General features: G+C 44.4%; 1 protein-coding gene across 2 annotated transcripts in view; it reads right to left on the bottom strand.

Annotated features, from left to right (window-relative positions):
- Positions 1-17466, bottom strand: part of LOC129325461 (glycerophosphodiester phosphodiesterase domain-containing protein 5-like) — a 50749-nt gene that overhangs the window by 21124 nt on the left and 12159 nt on the right. For both annotated transcript variants that reach the window (XM_054973114.1, XM_054973115.1), the window contains exons 2-6: positions 14084-14347; positions 8490-8593; positions 5780-5873; positions 3814-3873; positions 1422-1520 (exon numbers count right to left, since the gene is read on the bottom strand). In XM_054973114.1, coding sequence (XP_054829089.1) covers positions 1422-1520; positions 3814-3873; positions 5780-5873; positions 8490-8593; positions 14084-14266 — 540 coding nt within the window. In that variant the 5' untranslated portion in view covers positions 14267-14347. The remainder of the gene's footprint in view (positions 1-1421; positions 1521-3813; positions 3874-5779; positions 5874-8489; positions 8594-14083; positions 14348-17466) is intronic.

The following is a 17466-nucleotide window of genomic DNA, read 5'->3' as shown; positions in this document are numbered from 1 at the left end:
ATTTCCCATCAAAACTTGAGGGAAGCTGACAAGTGTCCAATCTGTGTCATTCATCACTTGTAGTTTGGCCCTGAGTTTAGTCTGCTCTCTGCTGTTTTTGCTCATTGCCTGCAGACTAGGAAAGAAGTTACACACACATTGAGAAGGCTGAAATGTGATAGTAAATCAGTCACCCTTTTAGAATGATTTTGTTTTCCGCTCCTCAGAAACCCATCCGTTGCCCATTTAGAAGTGCCTCTCCGTTTTTCACACCGACAACAGCAGAAGAGCTGAAAACTCTTTTCAGAGGCCCATGTGGATTAGCTCTATTTAATGCAAGCCGTCACCCATAAATCACGAAGCTTTCCGATCCTGCGTCATGCTGAGCCAGGTGGAATTGTTACTGATGCAAGCTATACTAGCAATACTATACTAGCATTTGCTAGTATAGGTTTAAACTTCACAACTGAAATACTCATGACTCTTGAGTATGAGGATGTCCCTGTAGTGCCAAAGACAGGGCTCTGTGCTGGAGGCAGCCATTTCATTTGTTTGAAATGCTTTTTAAAAATGGTTTCACACCCTTTAACTTGGAAGCCAGCAGTATAGTTTTCACCGCAAATTGTACTCCACTCAGAGACAAGCTTCAAGTGACGAATTACACTTGAATGGCAAGTGAACAGACTCGCGTGTATTCCTCCCTGTTCACTTGCCATTCACTTGTGCTCCACTTAATCACTATGTGGTCAAGTGGCGCACAAGTGAATGGCAAGTGAACAGGGAAGAATACACGTGAGTCTGTTCACTTGCCATTCAAGTGTAATTCGTCACTTGTAGCTTAGAGCCAAGCTACAAGTGACGCCTTACACAGGTTGGACACTTGTCAGCTTCCCTCAAGTTTTGATGGGAAATGTAGGCATCCTGGTTTTACAGCTTGGCTCTCCATTACAGCTGCAAGACCAGGATGCCTACATTTCCCATCAGAACTTGAGGGAAGCTGACAAGTGTCCAACCTGTGTCAGGCGTCACTTGTAGCTTGGCTCTCAGTTCTCAGTTCCTGAAACCCAAGAATGTGTGGGAGTCAGATAGGGATGTGCCACTCTGAAATGCCCATTTTTGTCTCTTTCTGATTCTGGGTGTTGCTTTTGATTTTGGTCTGTCTCATTCTCATAGCTAGCATTGAAATTTCTTTCATGCCATTTCTACATATGCTCCATTTTAAACACAATTTTTACACAACTGGCTCATAAAATTGCAGTAGAAAATGCCCCAGAAAAAATTAGCGCATGGTAACAGATAGCAGTAATCAAAGAAAGATTAAATTCAAAACTGAGATGGTGAGATTTGAATCAAAAGAGCAAGCTTGAAAAATCCACACTCTTCTCGTGTGTAGCCTGACATTCCCCATGCACCTTTTGCTTCCCAACCGTTAATTGTCCTACCTGCATCGACAAGATGACCGTCCTCCACTGTACATTCCACATCAATGTGATTGTGACTAATACAGAGACGGATAAGATCAAAACGAAGACGGTCCCCATCTAGAAAATCAGATACTGAAGATTGTTATTAACTTGACATGTAAGAGTAAGACCCGGCTTGGACCTGCAAGCTGAGCCTCCAAATCTGAAGACAAAAATAGACTTGGATGTTTAAAGACTTCAAGCAATTGTTCCCTTTCCTTTTCTTCTACGGACCTCACTACAATCTGTGTTCTTAGCATCCTACAGACTTCGCCATGTTTTCAAAAGACTCCATGGAATAAAGATGAATTATAGTACTAAACATAGAGCTAAACTACACAAGACACCCAACACGTGTCCTGCAAGTTTACCTGGGAAATGTAGTCATGCCCTGCCCTCGAGCTTCCTACAGTGCTCCAAGCTTGGGGGGGGTGGTGCAAGTCTCCTTCCCCTCTCTGTGAGAAGGGATGGTTGAGTCTAGCAACTGCGATGGTGGCGGGCCACAGGCTTGGCTGTCCTTGAGCTCTTCTCACTGACTCTTCCCCTCCCATCTTCTGGCCCTGCTGCTGCTGCTCTGGCATCCCCACCCCCCACCCCAGAGGAAAACCCAAGCAGAGCAGATTTTTGCAAAAGACACTCGCAAAAATCCACTCTAGAAGCTCGGGGGTGGGGCATGACTACTCTTCCCAGGTACCCTACACGTGCAGGAACCCTACACATGCCGGGCTACTCTTCCCAGGTACCCTACACGTGCAGGAACCCTACACGTGCCGGGCGTCTTGTGTAGTTTAGCTCATAGTGTTTCCCCACCGCAGGGCCAGTTCCAGCTTTGAGGGGGTCAGGCACAGGTTACTCAGGCTCCTCCATGTCCACTTCCAAAAAAACCCTTCTTGCCCTCCCATCCACATGTTCCTACTTGCTTGGGCATCCTTCCTTTGCCCACTCATGAGCTCTCCCATCACCTGCTGTCACAGCTGCCCACACTGCCTGCGCACTCGTTCCCCGATAGTGCTGGGTGGTGGGTGCAGCTAGGAGTGCCACAGCCACGGCCGCCAGGAATATCACACCACGTGGCCATTTCCAGCAGTGCTGGGCGGTATACGCAGCTGGGATCAGAGGCGATAAAGCGCTCGCAAGCAGGGACTGGAAGGGTGTGAGTGCAGGAGTCAGAGGAAGTGTGTGAATAGGGGAGTCAGCAGCAGTGGGCCCCACCAAAAGCTACATAGGGATGCCAGGTCCTGTGGGGCTAAAAGCAGCAGGTCGTGGTGGGGGGAAGCATAGGAACGGGGCTGGAACACTGCAGAATGCTCCCATGTCATGCTGGGGATGAAATCATTCCTAGCATAATGCAGAAGTGTTCTGGAGCATTCCAGCCCCATTGCTGCAGCTCCCTGTCCCCCACAGGTCAGGTGAGAAGTGGGGAGGGGGGAAGCTAGCAATGGGGGCCGGTAACCCTAGCCACAGGCCCTGGTAGCTACCCCACCTTGCCATGCACTGATGCCACCACCAGCACCCCATCCAGGTGGTGGCTGGAGATTTCCCAGAATTACAACTGATCTCCAAATTACAACTGAACTCCAATTACAACTGATCTCCTTCAAAAAGGATGTGGACAAAATCGAGAGGGTGCAGAGGAGAGCGATGAGGATGATCAGGGGTCTGGAGACTGAGCCCTACGAGGAAAGGCTGAGGGCCTTGGGAATGTTTAGTTTGGAGAAGAGGAGGTTGAGGGGGGACATGATTGCTCTCTTTAAGTATTTGAAAGGCTGTCATTTGGAGGAGGGCAAGGAGCTGTTCCAGTTGGCATCAGAGGGTAGGACCCGAAACAAGGGGATTAAATTACATGCACAAAGGTACCGGCTGGATATTAGGAAGAACTTTTTCAGGGTAAGAGTAGTTCAAAAGTGGAATCAGCTAGCTAGGGAGGTGGTGAGCTCCCCCTCACTGGCAGTTTTCAAGAAGAGGCTGGATGAATATTTGTCAGGGATGCTTTAGGCTGATCCTGCACTGGGCAGGGGGTTGGACTAGATGGTCTGTTATGGCCCCTTCCAACTCTATGATTCTATGATTCCAGACTACAAAGATCAACTCCCCTGAAGAAAATGGCTGCTTTGCCAGACTCTATGGCATTATACCCCACTGAGGTCCCTCCCCTCCCCAAACCCCGCCTTCCCCAGGGCTCCACCTCCAAAATCTTCAAGAATTTCCCAACCAGGAGAGGGCAACCCTATAGTTCCAGCAGAGACGGCAATTTCCCTCAGTTTCCCAGAAACCATGATGAGAAATCTAATAAGCATGCAGCGATAAGGTGACTGTGTTGCTTGTGGAATTAAAATGGGACAAAGGAAGAGGATCGGACAGCATGATTTACCTTGTGACACCAATGCAGATACAGCTGCTGACCTTCCGACACCAGGCACATGGCTAGGATCTAAGGAAAACATCAACAGGCGCTGTTTTATTTTATTTAGAACGTTTGTTTGTTTAAACATCTTTACCCTGCCTTTTCCTTATCGTTCAAGGTGGCTTACAATACTACATTCAACACAGAGCCAGTTTGGTGTAGTGGTTAAGAGTGGCAGGACTCTAATCTGGTGAACCGGGTTTGATTCCCCACTCCTCCACTTGAAGCCAGCTGGGTGACCTTGGGTCAGTCACAGTTCTCTCAGAGCTCTCTCAGCCCCACCCACCTCACAGGGTGGTTGTTGTGGGGATAATAATAACATACTTTGTAAACCGCTCTGAGTGGGTGTTAAGTCATCCTGAAGGGCAGCATATAAATCGAATGTTGTTGTTGTTATTTATAGCTAAAACTAAAATAAAATATATGCTCCCGCTCTCCACACATCTGCTCAATCATACAAGATCTGCACCCAAAGACTGGGCTAGGCCGGACTGAATCACAGAACGGAGGAAAATGGAGGCCTGAAATCTGACTTTCTTTCAAAGGCGCGACGGTGTTGGTTCTGAGTCATACTGGAAATGACATCATGTAGGGTTGCTAGGTTGTCTTGGCAACTGTCAGGAGATCCAGAGGGTGAGGGGGCAGGGGCGGGGTCACAGACCTCACTGGTTTATCCCCCATGCCCCACCATGATAATGTCATTTTCAGAAGTGACATTGGCACATGGGAGGGCAGGAGGGCACAAGTTCCTCACGTCAGGGCCGACTCGTTAAGAATCAGCTATATTTGGGGCCGATTTCTAAGGTATCACAAAGCTCACAAGTGTCCCACCCTCAGGGCCACCCCGCCCATTGAGGCCAGTGAGGCCGCCGCCTCAGGACGCTAAGGCACTGAAGTCACTGCTGTATCCCATGGCTTGGGTAATATTGAAGACTGCTGACGTAAAGAGCAGCATCCCCATATACTTGAACTGAAGCTGCCTTATACTGCATCACACCATTTATTTTTACTTTATTTTATTTTTATGTATGTCATTTATAGTCCGCCTTTCTCACTGAGACTCAAAGTGGGTTACATAGTGTGAGATTAGTACAATCAGTATCGAGGACATTTCCATACACTGTCAAGGACATTTCCATAAACAATGCCCTAGGGTAAATATATACAAGTTTACAGAGGCATAGCATTAGCAAGGATCCAATGCAGAGTTCAAGAAGTGATAAAATATAACATAATCAATTCTAGGACTGACATACAAAAAATGAAGCGCAGATAGTATAGAGTACATATTTAAAGCAACAGATAATATGTAAGGCAACATAGTGGTGAAGTCTACCGTCCCTAACTCATTAGCGAAACATCTGAGACCCCCTCCCTACAATACCACCCTCCTATCTGAATAAAAAGCCTTTTTGAATAATTTGGTTTTGCATCATTTGTGGAAAGCCAGGAGAGTGGGGGGGGGGCTCTCCTGACCTCCTCAGGCAGGCCGTTCCACTGGGTAGGGGCCACCACAGAGAAAGCCCATGTACAGGCTGCTGTGGATTTCACCCATGTGCAGGGTGGCACCTGCAGGAGACCCTGTTTGGATGAGCGAAGCTGCCTTGGAGGAACATAGGGAGGGAGGCAGTCCTGCAGGTATGCCGGGCCAAGGCCGTGAAGAGCTTTGTTTGTGATAACCAATACCTTGAATTGAGCCATTGGCCCATCACAGGTCTACTAAGACTAGCAGCCGTTCTCCGCGGTCTCAGGTAGAGATCTTCCCCATCACCTGCTACCCGATTCCTTTAACTGGAGACACTGGGGATTGATCCTGAGACCTTCTGCCTACCAAGCAGATGTTCTACCACTGAGCCACAGCCCGTCCCCCAAGACTGGCCTGCTGCCTCAATTGCTATCTTGTGAGGTCCTTCATCACGCAGGCTACGCTTACCAGCAAGAGCAAGATGTAGGAGAAGGATACCGCCGCCAGGACCAGGAGGACAATGCACCAATGAAACCAGATGCCCAGGTTGATGTAGCTGAACCTACAAGAAATGGATCGGTGGTTTGACACAGAGCTAAGCTACAAGAGACGAATTACACGAGGAGGAGCACGTGAAGGGAGTCGCAATGTTAGCCGGGAAGCTGAGTTTTAAAAGGCAGATCAGAAGGCTTTGTCAATTTCCCCTCTCTACAGAGCCAGCAAAGATCGCTCCTCAGAGAGTTTGTTAATTTCCTCTTTGCCTCCCCAAGGCAGTTTCACCTCCCCTTCTAGGAGGCGAAAAGGAAATTAACAAACTCTCTGAGCAATGATCTCCCTGGCTCTGTAGAGCGGGGAAATTGACAAAGCTTTCCGATCTCTTTTAAAACTCAGCTTCTCGGCTAACACTGAGACTCCCTTCACGTGTGAGCATAGCTCACAGTATAAGGCAGCTTGGTGTATGTTCAAGGGAGGAAGCTGTGAAAGGATTTTTAGACCCTTTTTCATAGTATTGTGAGCGTATGTTCAAACTGACAAAGCACATACAGCACACAAACATGTAAGATACACCTTGCTCCTGGGTCACATTCCTCCTTCCGAGATATCCTGCAGGACAGATAGGTCTACGGTAGCTGAGAATAGATGCAGAGGAGTTAGCTGTGTTAGTCTGTAGTAGCAAAATCAAAACGAGTCCAGTAGCACCTTTAAGACTAACCAACTTTATTGTAGCATAAGCTTTCGAGAATCACAGTTCTCTTTGTCAGATGCATGGAGGGCAAGAAGAAACAGGTCAGATATGAGCTGTGAAGTGTTACCTGAGAAGGGTCACTGAGCAAAGTATAAACATTTTCTTGTTTTGGTTATTCTAATTAGATAATTAAGACTTTAAACTTGAATGCATTCTTTCCCCAAAAGGATAGCAGATAATACGGCTCCAGCTTCAGGAATGTCCATATAATACATTTGTCTCTCAAGCTTGTCAGATGTCATGTATTTTGAGAAATGCATCCTTTTGCATCACTCCAACAGGGTGTTTTGCGTCATTCTGACAGGGTGTTTATTCTAACCTTCTGATCTTTTATTCTGTAAACAACTAGTACTATAGTATATAAGGCTCTCAAATGCAACCGGTCTTTACACATCTCATCCTTGCGAAGGTGATTATGTCTCATGGGCTTATTCTGTAAACAATAAACCCATTTTTCTGCTGTAATCATTGTGTTTGGTGTCTTAAAGGGAAGGCAATGGCAAACCACCCTGTAACAAAAAGTCTGCCAAGAAAACATTGTGATGTGACGTCCCCCCATGGGTCAGCAATGACTCGGGGCTTGCACAGGGGACTACCTTTACCTTTACGTGGTAGTGGGGGGCTTATATTTTGCAGCAGAGTATTATTAAAAAATTCCCCTATCAGAAGCTTTCTGGTGCAGTCACCCTGCTCGTATGATTTTGAAAACTACTGTTCCGCCATGTGGTGCCCATGGACACCATGATGCCTACCAATGCCTTTCCTGAAGCCCATAAAGCTTCTTCCACAAAGCATCTCTGTCCTGGTTAATGCTGGCTTTCTTCCACCTCATTGGAGCAGGAGGTGGTTCAGAAGCACCCAGGAGGCCTCATCTTTAGGATTGCAGGGTGCGCTCATTTCAAAACAGATGCCTCCATCATAGGAAGATGCTTGGCTTGGAAGGTCCTAACGTTTTGTGGTCATAGATCCAGAGGAGTTAGCCGTGTTAGTCTGTAGTAGCAAAATAAAAAAGAGTCCAGTAGCACCTTTAAGACTGGCCAACTTTATTGTAGCATAAGCTTTCGAGAACCACAGTTCTGCATCTGACGAAGAGGGCTGTGGTTCTCGAAAGCTTATGCTACAGTAAAGTTGGCTAGTCTTAAAGGTGCTACAGGACTCTTTTCTAACGTTTTGTGGAACCTCATAGTGTTTTATGATTCAACCGAACCCACATGGCAGCCATTTTTAATTGGTTTCACCACTACTGTAGCAGGTATTTTGTTATGGCACCCAGTTACAGTTCTCAAAAATTACAAATTCAACAAGAGTGGGGATCCCTAACCTAGAACACTGGTTTCATATCAAGTAGGCCTACCTATACTTTATTGTGTTCCTATATCATTATCATTTCAACCTTCACTTTTAGCTAGGACTGCCAACACTGGATTGAGAAATTCCTGGAGATTTTGGGGTGGAGCCTGGAGAGGTCAGGATTTGGGGAGAGGGAAGACCTCAGAGGGGTATAATGCCATAGAGTCCACCCTCAAAGCAGCCATTTTCTTCAGGAGAACTGATCTCTGTGTTCTGGAGAGCAGCTGTAATTCCAGAAGATCTCTAGGGCCCACCTGGTGGTTGGCAACCCATCTTGTAGCAACCGTCCTTCTTTAACAAGATCTATTTGTTAACAGGAAGTGCTATAGCATAGTGGTTAAGTGGTTGGGCTGCAAATCCGCACTCTGCTGGTTCGACTCCCACTACTGCCATGAACTCTGCACGTGGCCTTGGGCAAGCCACTCCTCTCAACCCCAGCTGTATTGTGGGGATAACAACAACAGTGACTTGGTTCACCGCTCAGAGTGGGGCACTAATCTGTCCTGAAGAGCAGTATACAAACACAGGCTTATTATTATTACTATTATTTCTTTCACAACACAAAGATTGCAGGACACTTACCAGTCAAAGTTGTTGTAGTCATTCTTTGCTTCTCCCCACAAGTACACAAAGACGAAAGAGAAACAGAAGGTTGCAACTAGTACTGGATAAAATGCACATTCCCGCTGCAAGAAAATAAAACAGAGACAGGTCAGGAACCTTCTCTCCTTTATAGACCTCAATGCACCTTTTGCACATTGACTGATCCCTGTCTGTAAATTTAGCCCTATGCTGCAGAAAACAGATGGCAGGGCCTTCGCAGTCATGGCACCAATACACTTCTCTTCAAAGGAAATCTGGTTCACACAGGCAGGAGCATGAGTTGAAAAAGAGACGGACAGAGGCAGTAGGTGGTAGAAATGACTGCAGCACTTTAAACTGCAAATAGATGGTATCATCTGGTTTGAATGTTCCTGCACATTTTTAAAAAAAAACTCCTTGCAACTGGAAAACTAGCGCAGCAAAGAGGAAGATTCTCTTTGCTTGTGGTGCTGGCTTTCTGCTTAAAGGAGGCTTTTTAAAAAATACTGAGCAGCTTTCCAAAATATGACCCTCTTATTATCTTTAACCTGCAGCAGTACAGTTTATCTTAGCATTCTACCAGCTCATTCTCTAGCATGTGTGAACCGGGTCTCTCTCTCTGTGTCATTCACAAATACCTGCCATTATCTGCTTAAGACTATTCCATTTTGTAGCCTTTTGCTAGAAATCATTGAGCATTGTGATGGGTGGGGATCTTTTGCTATTTAACCTTTTAAACATTTTAAATAGTTTTTAAATTCTTCTACCTATTTTTTTTAAAGATCCATCTACTATCATGCCCTGACCTGGATAGCTCAGGTGAGCCTGATCTTGTCAGATCTCAGAAGCTAAGCAGGGTGGGCCTTGGTTAGTAATTGGATGGGAGACCTCCAATGAAGACAGGGGTTGCAGGAGCAGGCAAGGGCAAACCACCTCTGTTAGTCTCTTGCCATGAAACCCCATCAGGGGTCACCATAAGTCAGCTATGACTTGAGGGCATTCACCACCACCACCATCTATCATAATTCTTTCCCATTCTTCGTCTAAGAATCTCCGAGGTTCTCCCTGTTTTATCCTCAGGAAAATCCTGTGAGGTAGCTTAGGAGAGAAAGAGATTTGCCACCTTGATACACTAGTCACTTCACTATACTGGCTTTCCTAAGCTCTTTACGGGTTTAGTGCATTCCAACAGTCATTGGAAAAGTGAATTTCAGGAAATGAAATACGGGCGAAGAGTCGCAATGTTCAAATTTCTTAAATTGATAAATAAAATAGAAAAACCAAGGTATGAACACAGCATGGGTACCCCAGAACTGATTTGTGGCTCGTGAACGGCTTGCCTTTTTACTCATAATTGGTTTACATATAAAAATGTAGATACACAATTATCACACAGTAAAAGACCATGAGCTATAATCAAAGAAAACAACCAAACGTGAGCCGGCAGTATGATAAAAATCCAGGGGCTATCACATTCCATTGGCAGAACAGGAAAGTGTAATCTTGTTATCCACCGGGAGGCACTCCAGTGCAGCTGTTGAAATGAACAAGTAGCATCGGTTTCACAGCCTGTGTAAAGCCCTAATCTGAATCCTAGATCCAGAGGAGTTAGCCGTGTTCGTCTGTAGTTGCAAAATAGTAGAGTCCAGTAGAACCTTTAAGACTAACCAACTTTATTGAAGCATAAGCTTTCGAGAACCACAGCTCTCTTCCTCAGATGCAGCTGACAAGAGCTGTGGTTCTCAAAAGCTTATGCTTCAATAAAGTTGGTTAATCTTAAAAGTTCTACTGGACTCCTTACTAATCGGAGTTGGGCACTAATCTGTCTAGAAGGGTGGTGTATAAGCATGTTGTTGGTGGTGGTGCTGTTGGTGTTGTTGGTGTTGTTGTTGTGGTTGTTGTTGTTGTTGTTGTTGTTGTTGGTGGTGGTGGTGGTGGTGGTGGTGGTGGTTAGGACAACATGGAGATAATGTCCTTAGTCAACTTTCACAAAATCCCTGAAGACAGAATTCAGCCAGCCTCCCTAGGGACAAACCCTACCTACAGAGCACATCTGCCCAAAAGGTCTCCCTCCACATATACACATAAATTGAAATAATAATAATATACGTCTAAGGTTGCCAATCTCCAACTTGGAGGTCTTGCAGAATTACAACTGATCTCCAGACTACAGTTTCCCTGGAGAAAATGGTTGCTTTGGAGGGTGGAGTTTATGGCTTTAGACCCCACTGAGGCCCCTCCTCTCCCCAAATCCTGCCCTCCCCAGGCTCTACCACAATTCTCCAGGAATTTCCCAACCTGGAGTTGGCACCTCTATATCCATCAGCCGACACATGTACCATCAACTCACCTTTTAGTGCAGGAGGAAGCCTCATTAAGAGAACACACGTGCTTTCCTGCCTACTCTGGGATGGGAGTTCCCAAAGTCAAAGATGAAAGGCCAGAAGAGAGAAATGGCTAGAATATGAAGGAACGCCTTGCCAACCTAGGCAAATAGCAGCTCCCAGTAGGATTGCCAACTCAAGGTTGGGAAATTCCTGGAGATTTTGGGGTGGAGCCTAGTCAAGGGTGGAGTTGGGGAGGGGAGGAGCCTCAACAGGGTATAATGTCATAGAACCCACCCTCCAAAGCAGCCGATTTCTTCAGGGCAACTGATCTCTGTTGTCTGGATACGAGTTGTAATTCCAGGGGATCTCCAAGCCACACCTAGCAGTTGGCAATTTACCTAAAGGCAATTTGCATCAGGAAAACAAAACTGGGGAAGATTTAACTCCCCCACCATGCCAAGGTCCCTGTCCAATTTACCCAGTTCCCCCCACAGATGCTATTCACTATAATTCCTTCTCTATCCACCCCCCACCTTTCCCAAGTTAAATCATTCAGTCCCATAATCGGAAGGTAAGTTTCAAAGGTGAAAAGTGGGTAGCCATATATGCAGTCGCAGAGCGTAATTTCAATCAGTAGCACCTTAAAATATAGGATTCCCAAAGTATAAGCTTTCAAGAAGGGAGCTTGACTCTGCCCTGAAAATCTTCGGCAATATTTACCAAGCAAGACTTGGAAGAGCAGCTGTGAAGGAGCTAGAGAAGATCCTTAAAGATAAAGATGTCTCTCTGGGAACCAAGATCAAGATAATCCAAACTATGGTATTCCCCATTGCCATGTATGGATGGGAAAGTTGGACAGTGAATAAATGTGACAGGAAGAAAACTGATTCATTTGAAATGTGGTTGGTGCTGGAGGAGAGTTTTGTGGATACCACAGGTGGCCAAAAAGACAAATAAGTGGGTACTAGATCAAATCAAGCCTGAATTCTCCCCAGAAGCTAAAATGACAAAACTGAGGCTATTGTACTTTGGTCACATCATGAGAAGACAAGATTCTCTGGAAAAGTCGATAATGCCAAGAAAAGTGGAAGACAGCGGGAAAAGAGGAAGACCTAAAACAAGATGGCTTGACTCAATAAAAGAAGCCACGTCCTCCAGTTTGCAAGATCTGAGCAAGTCTGTTAAGGATAGGATGTTTTGGAGGTCTTTCCTTCATAGGGTCACCATAGGTCAGAGGCAACTTAACGGCACATAACACACACACACACACACCAAGCAATATAGTAAATTGTATTGTCGAAGGCTTTCACGGCCGGAGAACGATGGTTGTTGTGGGTTTTCCGGGCTGTATTGCCGTGGTCTTGGCATTGTAGTTCCTGACGTTTCGCCAGCAGCTGTGACTGGCATCTTCAGAGGTGTAGCACCAAAAGACAGAGATCTCTCAGTGTCACAGTGTGGAAATGACCCACATCTTTTCCACACTGACACTGAGAGATCTCTGTCTTTTGGTGCTACACCTCTGAAGATGCCAGCCACAGCTGCTGGCGAAACGTCAGGAACTACAATGCCAAGACCACGGCAATACAGCCCGGAAAACCCACAACAACCAATATAGTAAATTATTTAAGTATATGGTGATGGCAGCAAGAGTAGTATTTTCAGCAAAATGGAAGGCAAAAAGACGTCCAGATTTGCAGGACTGGAAGAACAAATTATATAAATATGAGATGATGGCAAAACTAACATTTTATATACATAATAGACCAACCTCACGCCACGGCTTGTAGAATCCGCAGAGAATGTGCGAAGTAACATCTGCTTTTATTTCTAACCCTGAAAGCCCACACTTTTGTACGTATATTGCCAAGTTTTTATATAATTATTTATATAATTATTTTTATAAAGTGGTGTATTTTGTGTATGATACTCACTTATGTTTTTTACAAGTCTGTACTGGTTTTTAACTGTAAATAAATCTGACTGACTGACTGACCAACCTCAGAATTTCAAGAAAAATGGAAAGTATTTTTGACTATTTAATTAGAAATCAAGAATACGTAAGAATAAATGTAAGCTTAAATTAGAATAGAAAGTAAAGAGATTGGCAATATATGTTCGTAATATATGTTTGTAACAAAATTACTATTAGATATGAAGATAGACAGTAATGATAGAACAGAGGTATCTGAACAGAAGTGAAAAATAATATATAAGGCAGGTTATATAAAGCAAGTTGTTTATAGACATATGAAATATATGATTTGATTGACTTCCGTTTATGTTTATGTTTAAATGTATATGTTTAGTTTATGTCTATGTTTTATAGACTGGTTCTTTGTGTATGATATTTATGTTTTATGTTGATAAATTTTATTTTATTTTTTATTTACAGTATGTTATTTATATTCCACCTTTCTCACTGAGACTCAAAGCGGATTACGTAGTGTGAGATTAGTACAATTAGTGGCAAGGACAAGGGCAGGCATTTCCATACAGTGTCCAGAACATTTCCATAAACAATGTCATAGGGTAAAAGAATATAAGTTTACAAAGATATAGTATTAGCAAGGATCCAGTATGGGGTTGAGGAATTGCTGAAACAGAACATAATCAATTCTAGGATTTACATTGAACAACATAAAGCACAGGTAGGATATTTAAAGCAACAGATAATATGTAAAGCAACGTAATGGTGAAATCTATGGTTTCTAACTCATTAGTGAAACATCTGGGATCCCTTTCCTACAATATCACCCTCTTAGCTGAGAAAAAGGTCTTTTTGAATAATTCAGTTTTGCATTGTTTGCGGAAAGCCAGGAGGGTGGGCGCTCTCTTGACCTCCTCAGGCAGGCCGTTCCACAGGGTAGGGGGCCACCACAAAGAAAGCCCATGTACGGGCTGCTGTTAATTTTGCCCATGTAGTAGATAATAGTTGATGTATGATTTAGGTGACTGTATGACCATATTTTTGAGTTTATTAATTGAAATTTAAAAAATTAAACAAGAAAATCTTTGACAGTCGTTAAGGTGCTACTGGACTGAAATCTTGCTGTTGACAGGTGCAATTTCTGACTCTCTTGTGGGGCTCAAAACAGACGATGGACGGTATCACTTTGGCCAATTTCTTATCAATACACATTATCGGCCTGTACTGACTTACATTCACACAGGGCACCTTTCACACAATTGATTCCAGTTACAGAATTTGGGAGGCCCGGGTTGCTGAATTCACAATAACATTTGCTAAGTGGAGCAGTTTGCATTTACCTTTGTGCAGCACCAATCTCCTGGCTCTATCTTTTGCCGCTGGTACCTCCTCCACCGACAGCTGTACAGCCCAGCCAAGCAGGAAATGAGGGGCTGATGTTCATAGTGTTGCAGTAAGTGTTGGCGAACAACTTTCAGTTTCCCAAGCTTGCCCTTCTTAATGGTGATGTTGGCACTGTCCATCTGTCTATCTCATTTTCCTTCTAAAACAAAGACTTCAGAGCAACAAAGATGTTTCCGCGAGGCTTCGTGTGTGTTGAAATTCTGCAGAATCACAGAAAAAGCACAGAACGCAATGCTGAAAATCAGATCCAAAAGGTGCTTCCACACTAGACATTTACTCTGGAATGGCTATGATCCAAAGCCATACCAGACATTATGAGTAATACGAGTTGGTACACAGGTGCCCATCCAGACTTGCTGTCACACAGAAGAACTGAGAATTTGCCTCGGAAGGACTCAGTTGCTCCATTTGGCTCCGGCGTGGTGCAAAGGTTGAGGAAGGGCTTCCAGCTTTCCCACCATGCCATTTTCACAAGTGGTTGCCAACCAGCCTAGAGTTGCCAACCCCCAAGTGGGCTCTGGAGGAAAAAAATGCACTCCAACAGTGTGATGCCACTTCCACAGCAAATCTGGAAGTGAAGTCAACATGTTGGTGTGGCACTCTAGGATTCACCAGAAACTCGACAGTCAAACCATAGAGTTTCTAATGAATCCTAGAGTGTCATACCAATGTCTTACCTGGAAGTCATGTCAAGGAACTGGAGCGATGGCTCTCCCATATCACACTCCCCACCCAGATTCTCACCAGATTCTCATCCTACTCAGCAGCAGCAATAGCTATTGCTCTAGAAGCACCACAGGTGCATCTGGCAAACTCCTACACTCACCTCAATTGAGTACTCTTTGCAGCAAAGCTAACCCTGCACAGCAGAGCCCCAACCATTGGGGTAGAGCTGCTGGAAATTAATGGCCATGGGAATATAAGGACCCCAGCTCATGCTGTCACTGATACAGGCTGAATGCAATTCCTGTGCTCCAGGCTGCTTAGCTCATCCACATCTTTACATTTGGGCAGGGTGGGGCAAGGCAGCCACTGTACCAAGCAAAGAGGTCTGGAGTGCCACATTCAGCAGACGTACCAGAGAAGGCTGATTCTGGATTAGAGTGTCAAGTTAAGACTGGGTAGACCTGGGTTCCAATCCCCTCTTCAGCCCACTGGATGAACTTGGGCCAGTTACACGCACTCAGCCTGACCTACCTCGCAGGGTTGTTGTGAGGATAAAATGAAGCAGGGAAGAATATTTGTAAACCACTTTTCTCCCCATTGAGGAGAAAAGTGGGCTATAAATGATGTAACAGTATCGATCATTATACTTCGTTCTTAAATTTGGAATTCTCTCTCTGCAAACCAAGATAATCCAAACTATGATATTCCCCATTATGTGAAAGCTGGACATTAAAGAAAGCTGTCAGGAAGAAAACCGATTCATTTGAAATGTGGTTCTCGTGGAGAGTTTTGTGGATAGCCAAAAAGACAAATAAGTGGGTTCTCGATCAGATTTAAGCCTGAATTCTCCCCAGAAGCTAAAATGACAAAACTGAGGCTATTGTACTTTGGTCACATCATGAGAAGACAAGATTCTCTGGAAAAGTCAATAATGCTAGGAAAAGTGGAAGGCAGTAGGAAAAGGAGAAGACCCAAAACGAGATGGCTGGACTCGATAAAAGAAGCCACGTCCTCCAATTTGCAGGATCTGAGCAAGTCTGTTAATGATAGGAAGTTTTGGAGGTCTTTCATTCATAGAGTCACCATAGGTCGGAGGCACATAACACACACAAGCCACATTGAGTCCCACGGGAAAGGTGGGTTATAAATAATTTAATTAATAAATAAAATTCCTTGATCCCCCTCCAAAACCTTTTGTTTACAGGTACACCAACATCTTTACAAGAAGATGTTGTGTTCATTTATACACAACAGTGGCTGCGGTACCATCACTGATATCGATGCTTAAAGATATGAAAAAGAAGAGCAAACAAAAACTACTGCATACACTATCCGTTACTTATTTTTCTTTAGAATTATAATTTTTGCTGTAATGTGAGACTATATGCATTATTTTCTTCCAACAAAGCTGAAGAAACACAATGCAAATTTTTAAAAATGTGAAAACCGTACAGAAAACTACACGCCGTACTAAATTATTTTGTTGTTGTTTCCTGGATTTACCATGGGTTTTTTTAACTGAAAGCCACCAAGACTTACATATTTAGTCCATTTTGATCCTACACTTTCTACTGCAGCTCACATGTTGTCTGTGAATCGCTTCCTCCTGTTTTATCCCCACAACAACCCTGACAGGTAGGTTAAGCTGAAAGAGAATGACTGACCCAGAGCCACTTTCTAAGTATCACAGCAAGAACTCTGAAATAAGCATACTATACATTTTTAAAACAACAACAATAAAAGATCTCATACAGGAGTAATTAATGCGTCTTCCCCTTTTTCTGTAGACCTTTTTCTCTGTTTTTTTTCTTCTGTATTCAACAAGAAATAAATAGCTTGGACCAATAGACACACCCCTCGAAGATGCCAAGATGGTTTCCATCATGATGCCAACGTACCTTTGCTACTATTCAGCTCAAAATATCGTGTTTTCCTTCCTTACCACAATACAACAAGCCTGCATCTACAAGCTACGGGGAGCAAGAAGTCAACTGCCACAGAATTTTCTATTGCCACTGTTCTTTCCACGGAACGAGAGTAGCTTTTCTCAGAAATGCTCGGTCTGGGTCCATCCTTCTTGTGTATAAACAGTGATTTGTAACCTTTTGCCAACTGGGTAGTCATCCAATTTCTAGAACTGGTCTCAGACTCAGGGCTCATTTGGATTCCTGTAGATCTGAAAAGAGATTGCGTGGGTTTTGGCCCCGCCCACATGATTCCTTTTTCCCCCTGCTGCCTCCCTGCTGCCCGTGTCTTTAGCAGCAGGCAGCGGAGGCAGCAGCCGGGCTGCTGGGGCTGGCTCTCCAAAGGAGGGTAAGCTGCTTTGATTTCATTTGCTTTATTTTCATTCGTGACTTGTGAGTGAGTGAGTGAGTGAGTGAGAGAGTGAGAGAGTGAGTGAGTGAGTGCAAGCCGGGCTGCTGGGACTGGCTTTCTAAAGGAGGGTAAGCTGCTTTGATTTCAGACTGTTTGAGTCAGACTGTTCTTATTAGGGGTGAGTTTGGATTTCTAGTCCTTGCTGTTTTGATGCGATAATTTCCATTTTGCTTTGGGTCTCATTGTTAAATGATATGTGGTGTTCTAGATCAATTCAAGCCGGAATTCTCCCCAGAAGCTAAAATGGTCAAACTGAGGCTATCGTACTTTGGTCACA

Source organism: Eublepharis macularius, chromosome 3 (genome assembly GCF_028583425.1).
Source record: "Eublepharis macularius isolate TG4126 chromosome 3, MPM_Emac_v1.0, whole genome shotgun sequence".
NCBI classification, from domain to species: domain Eukaryota; kingdom Metazoa; phylum Chordata; class Lepidosauria; order Squamata; family Eublepharidae; genus Eublepharis; species Eublepharis macularius.
This window is presented reverse-complemented; position numbering and strand designations above follow the sequence as displayed.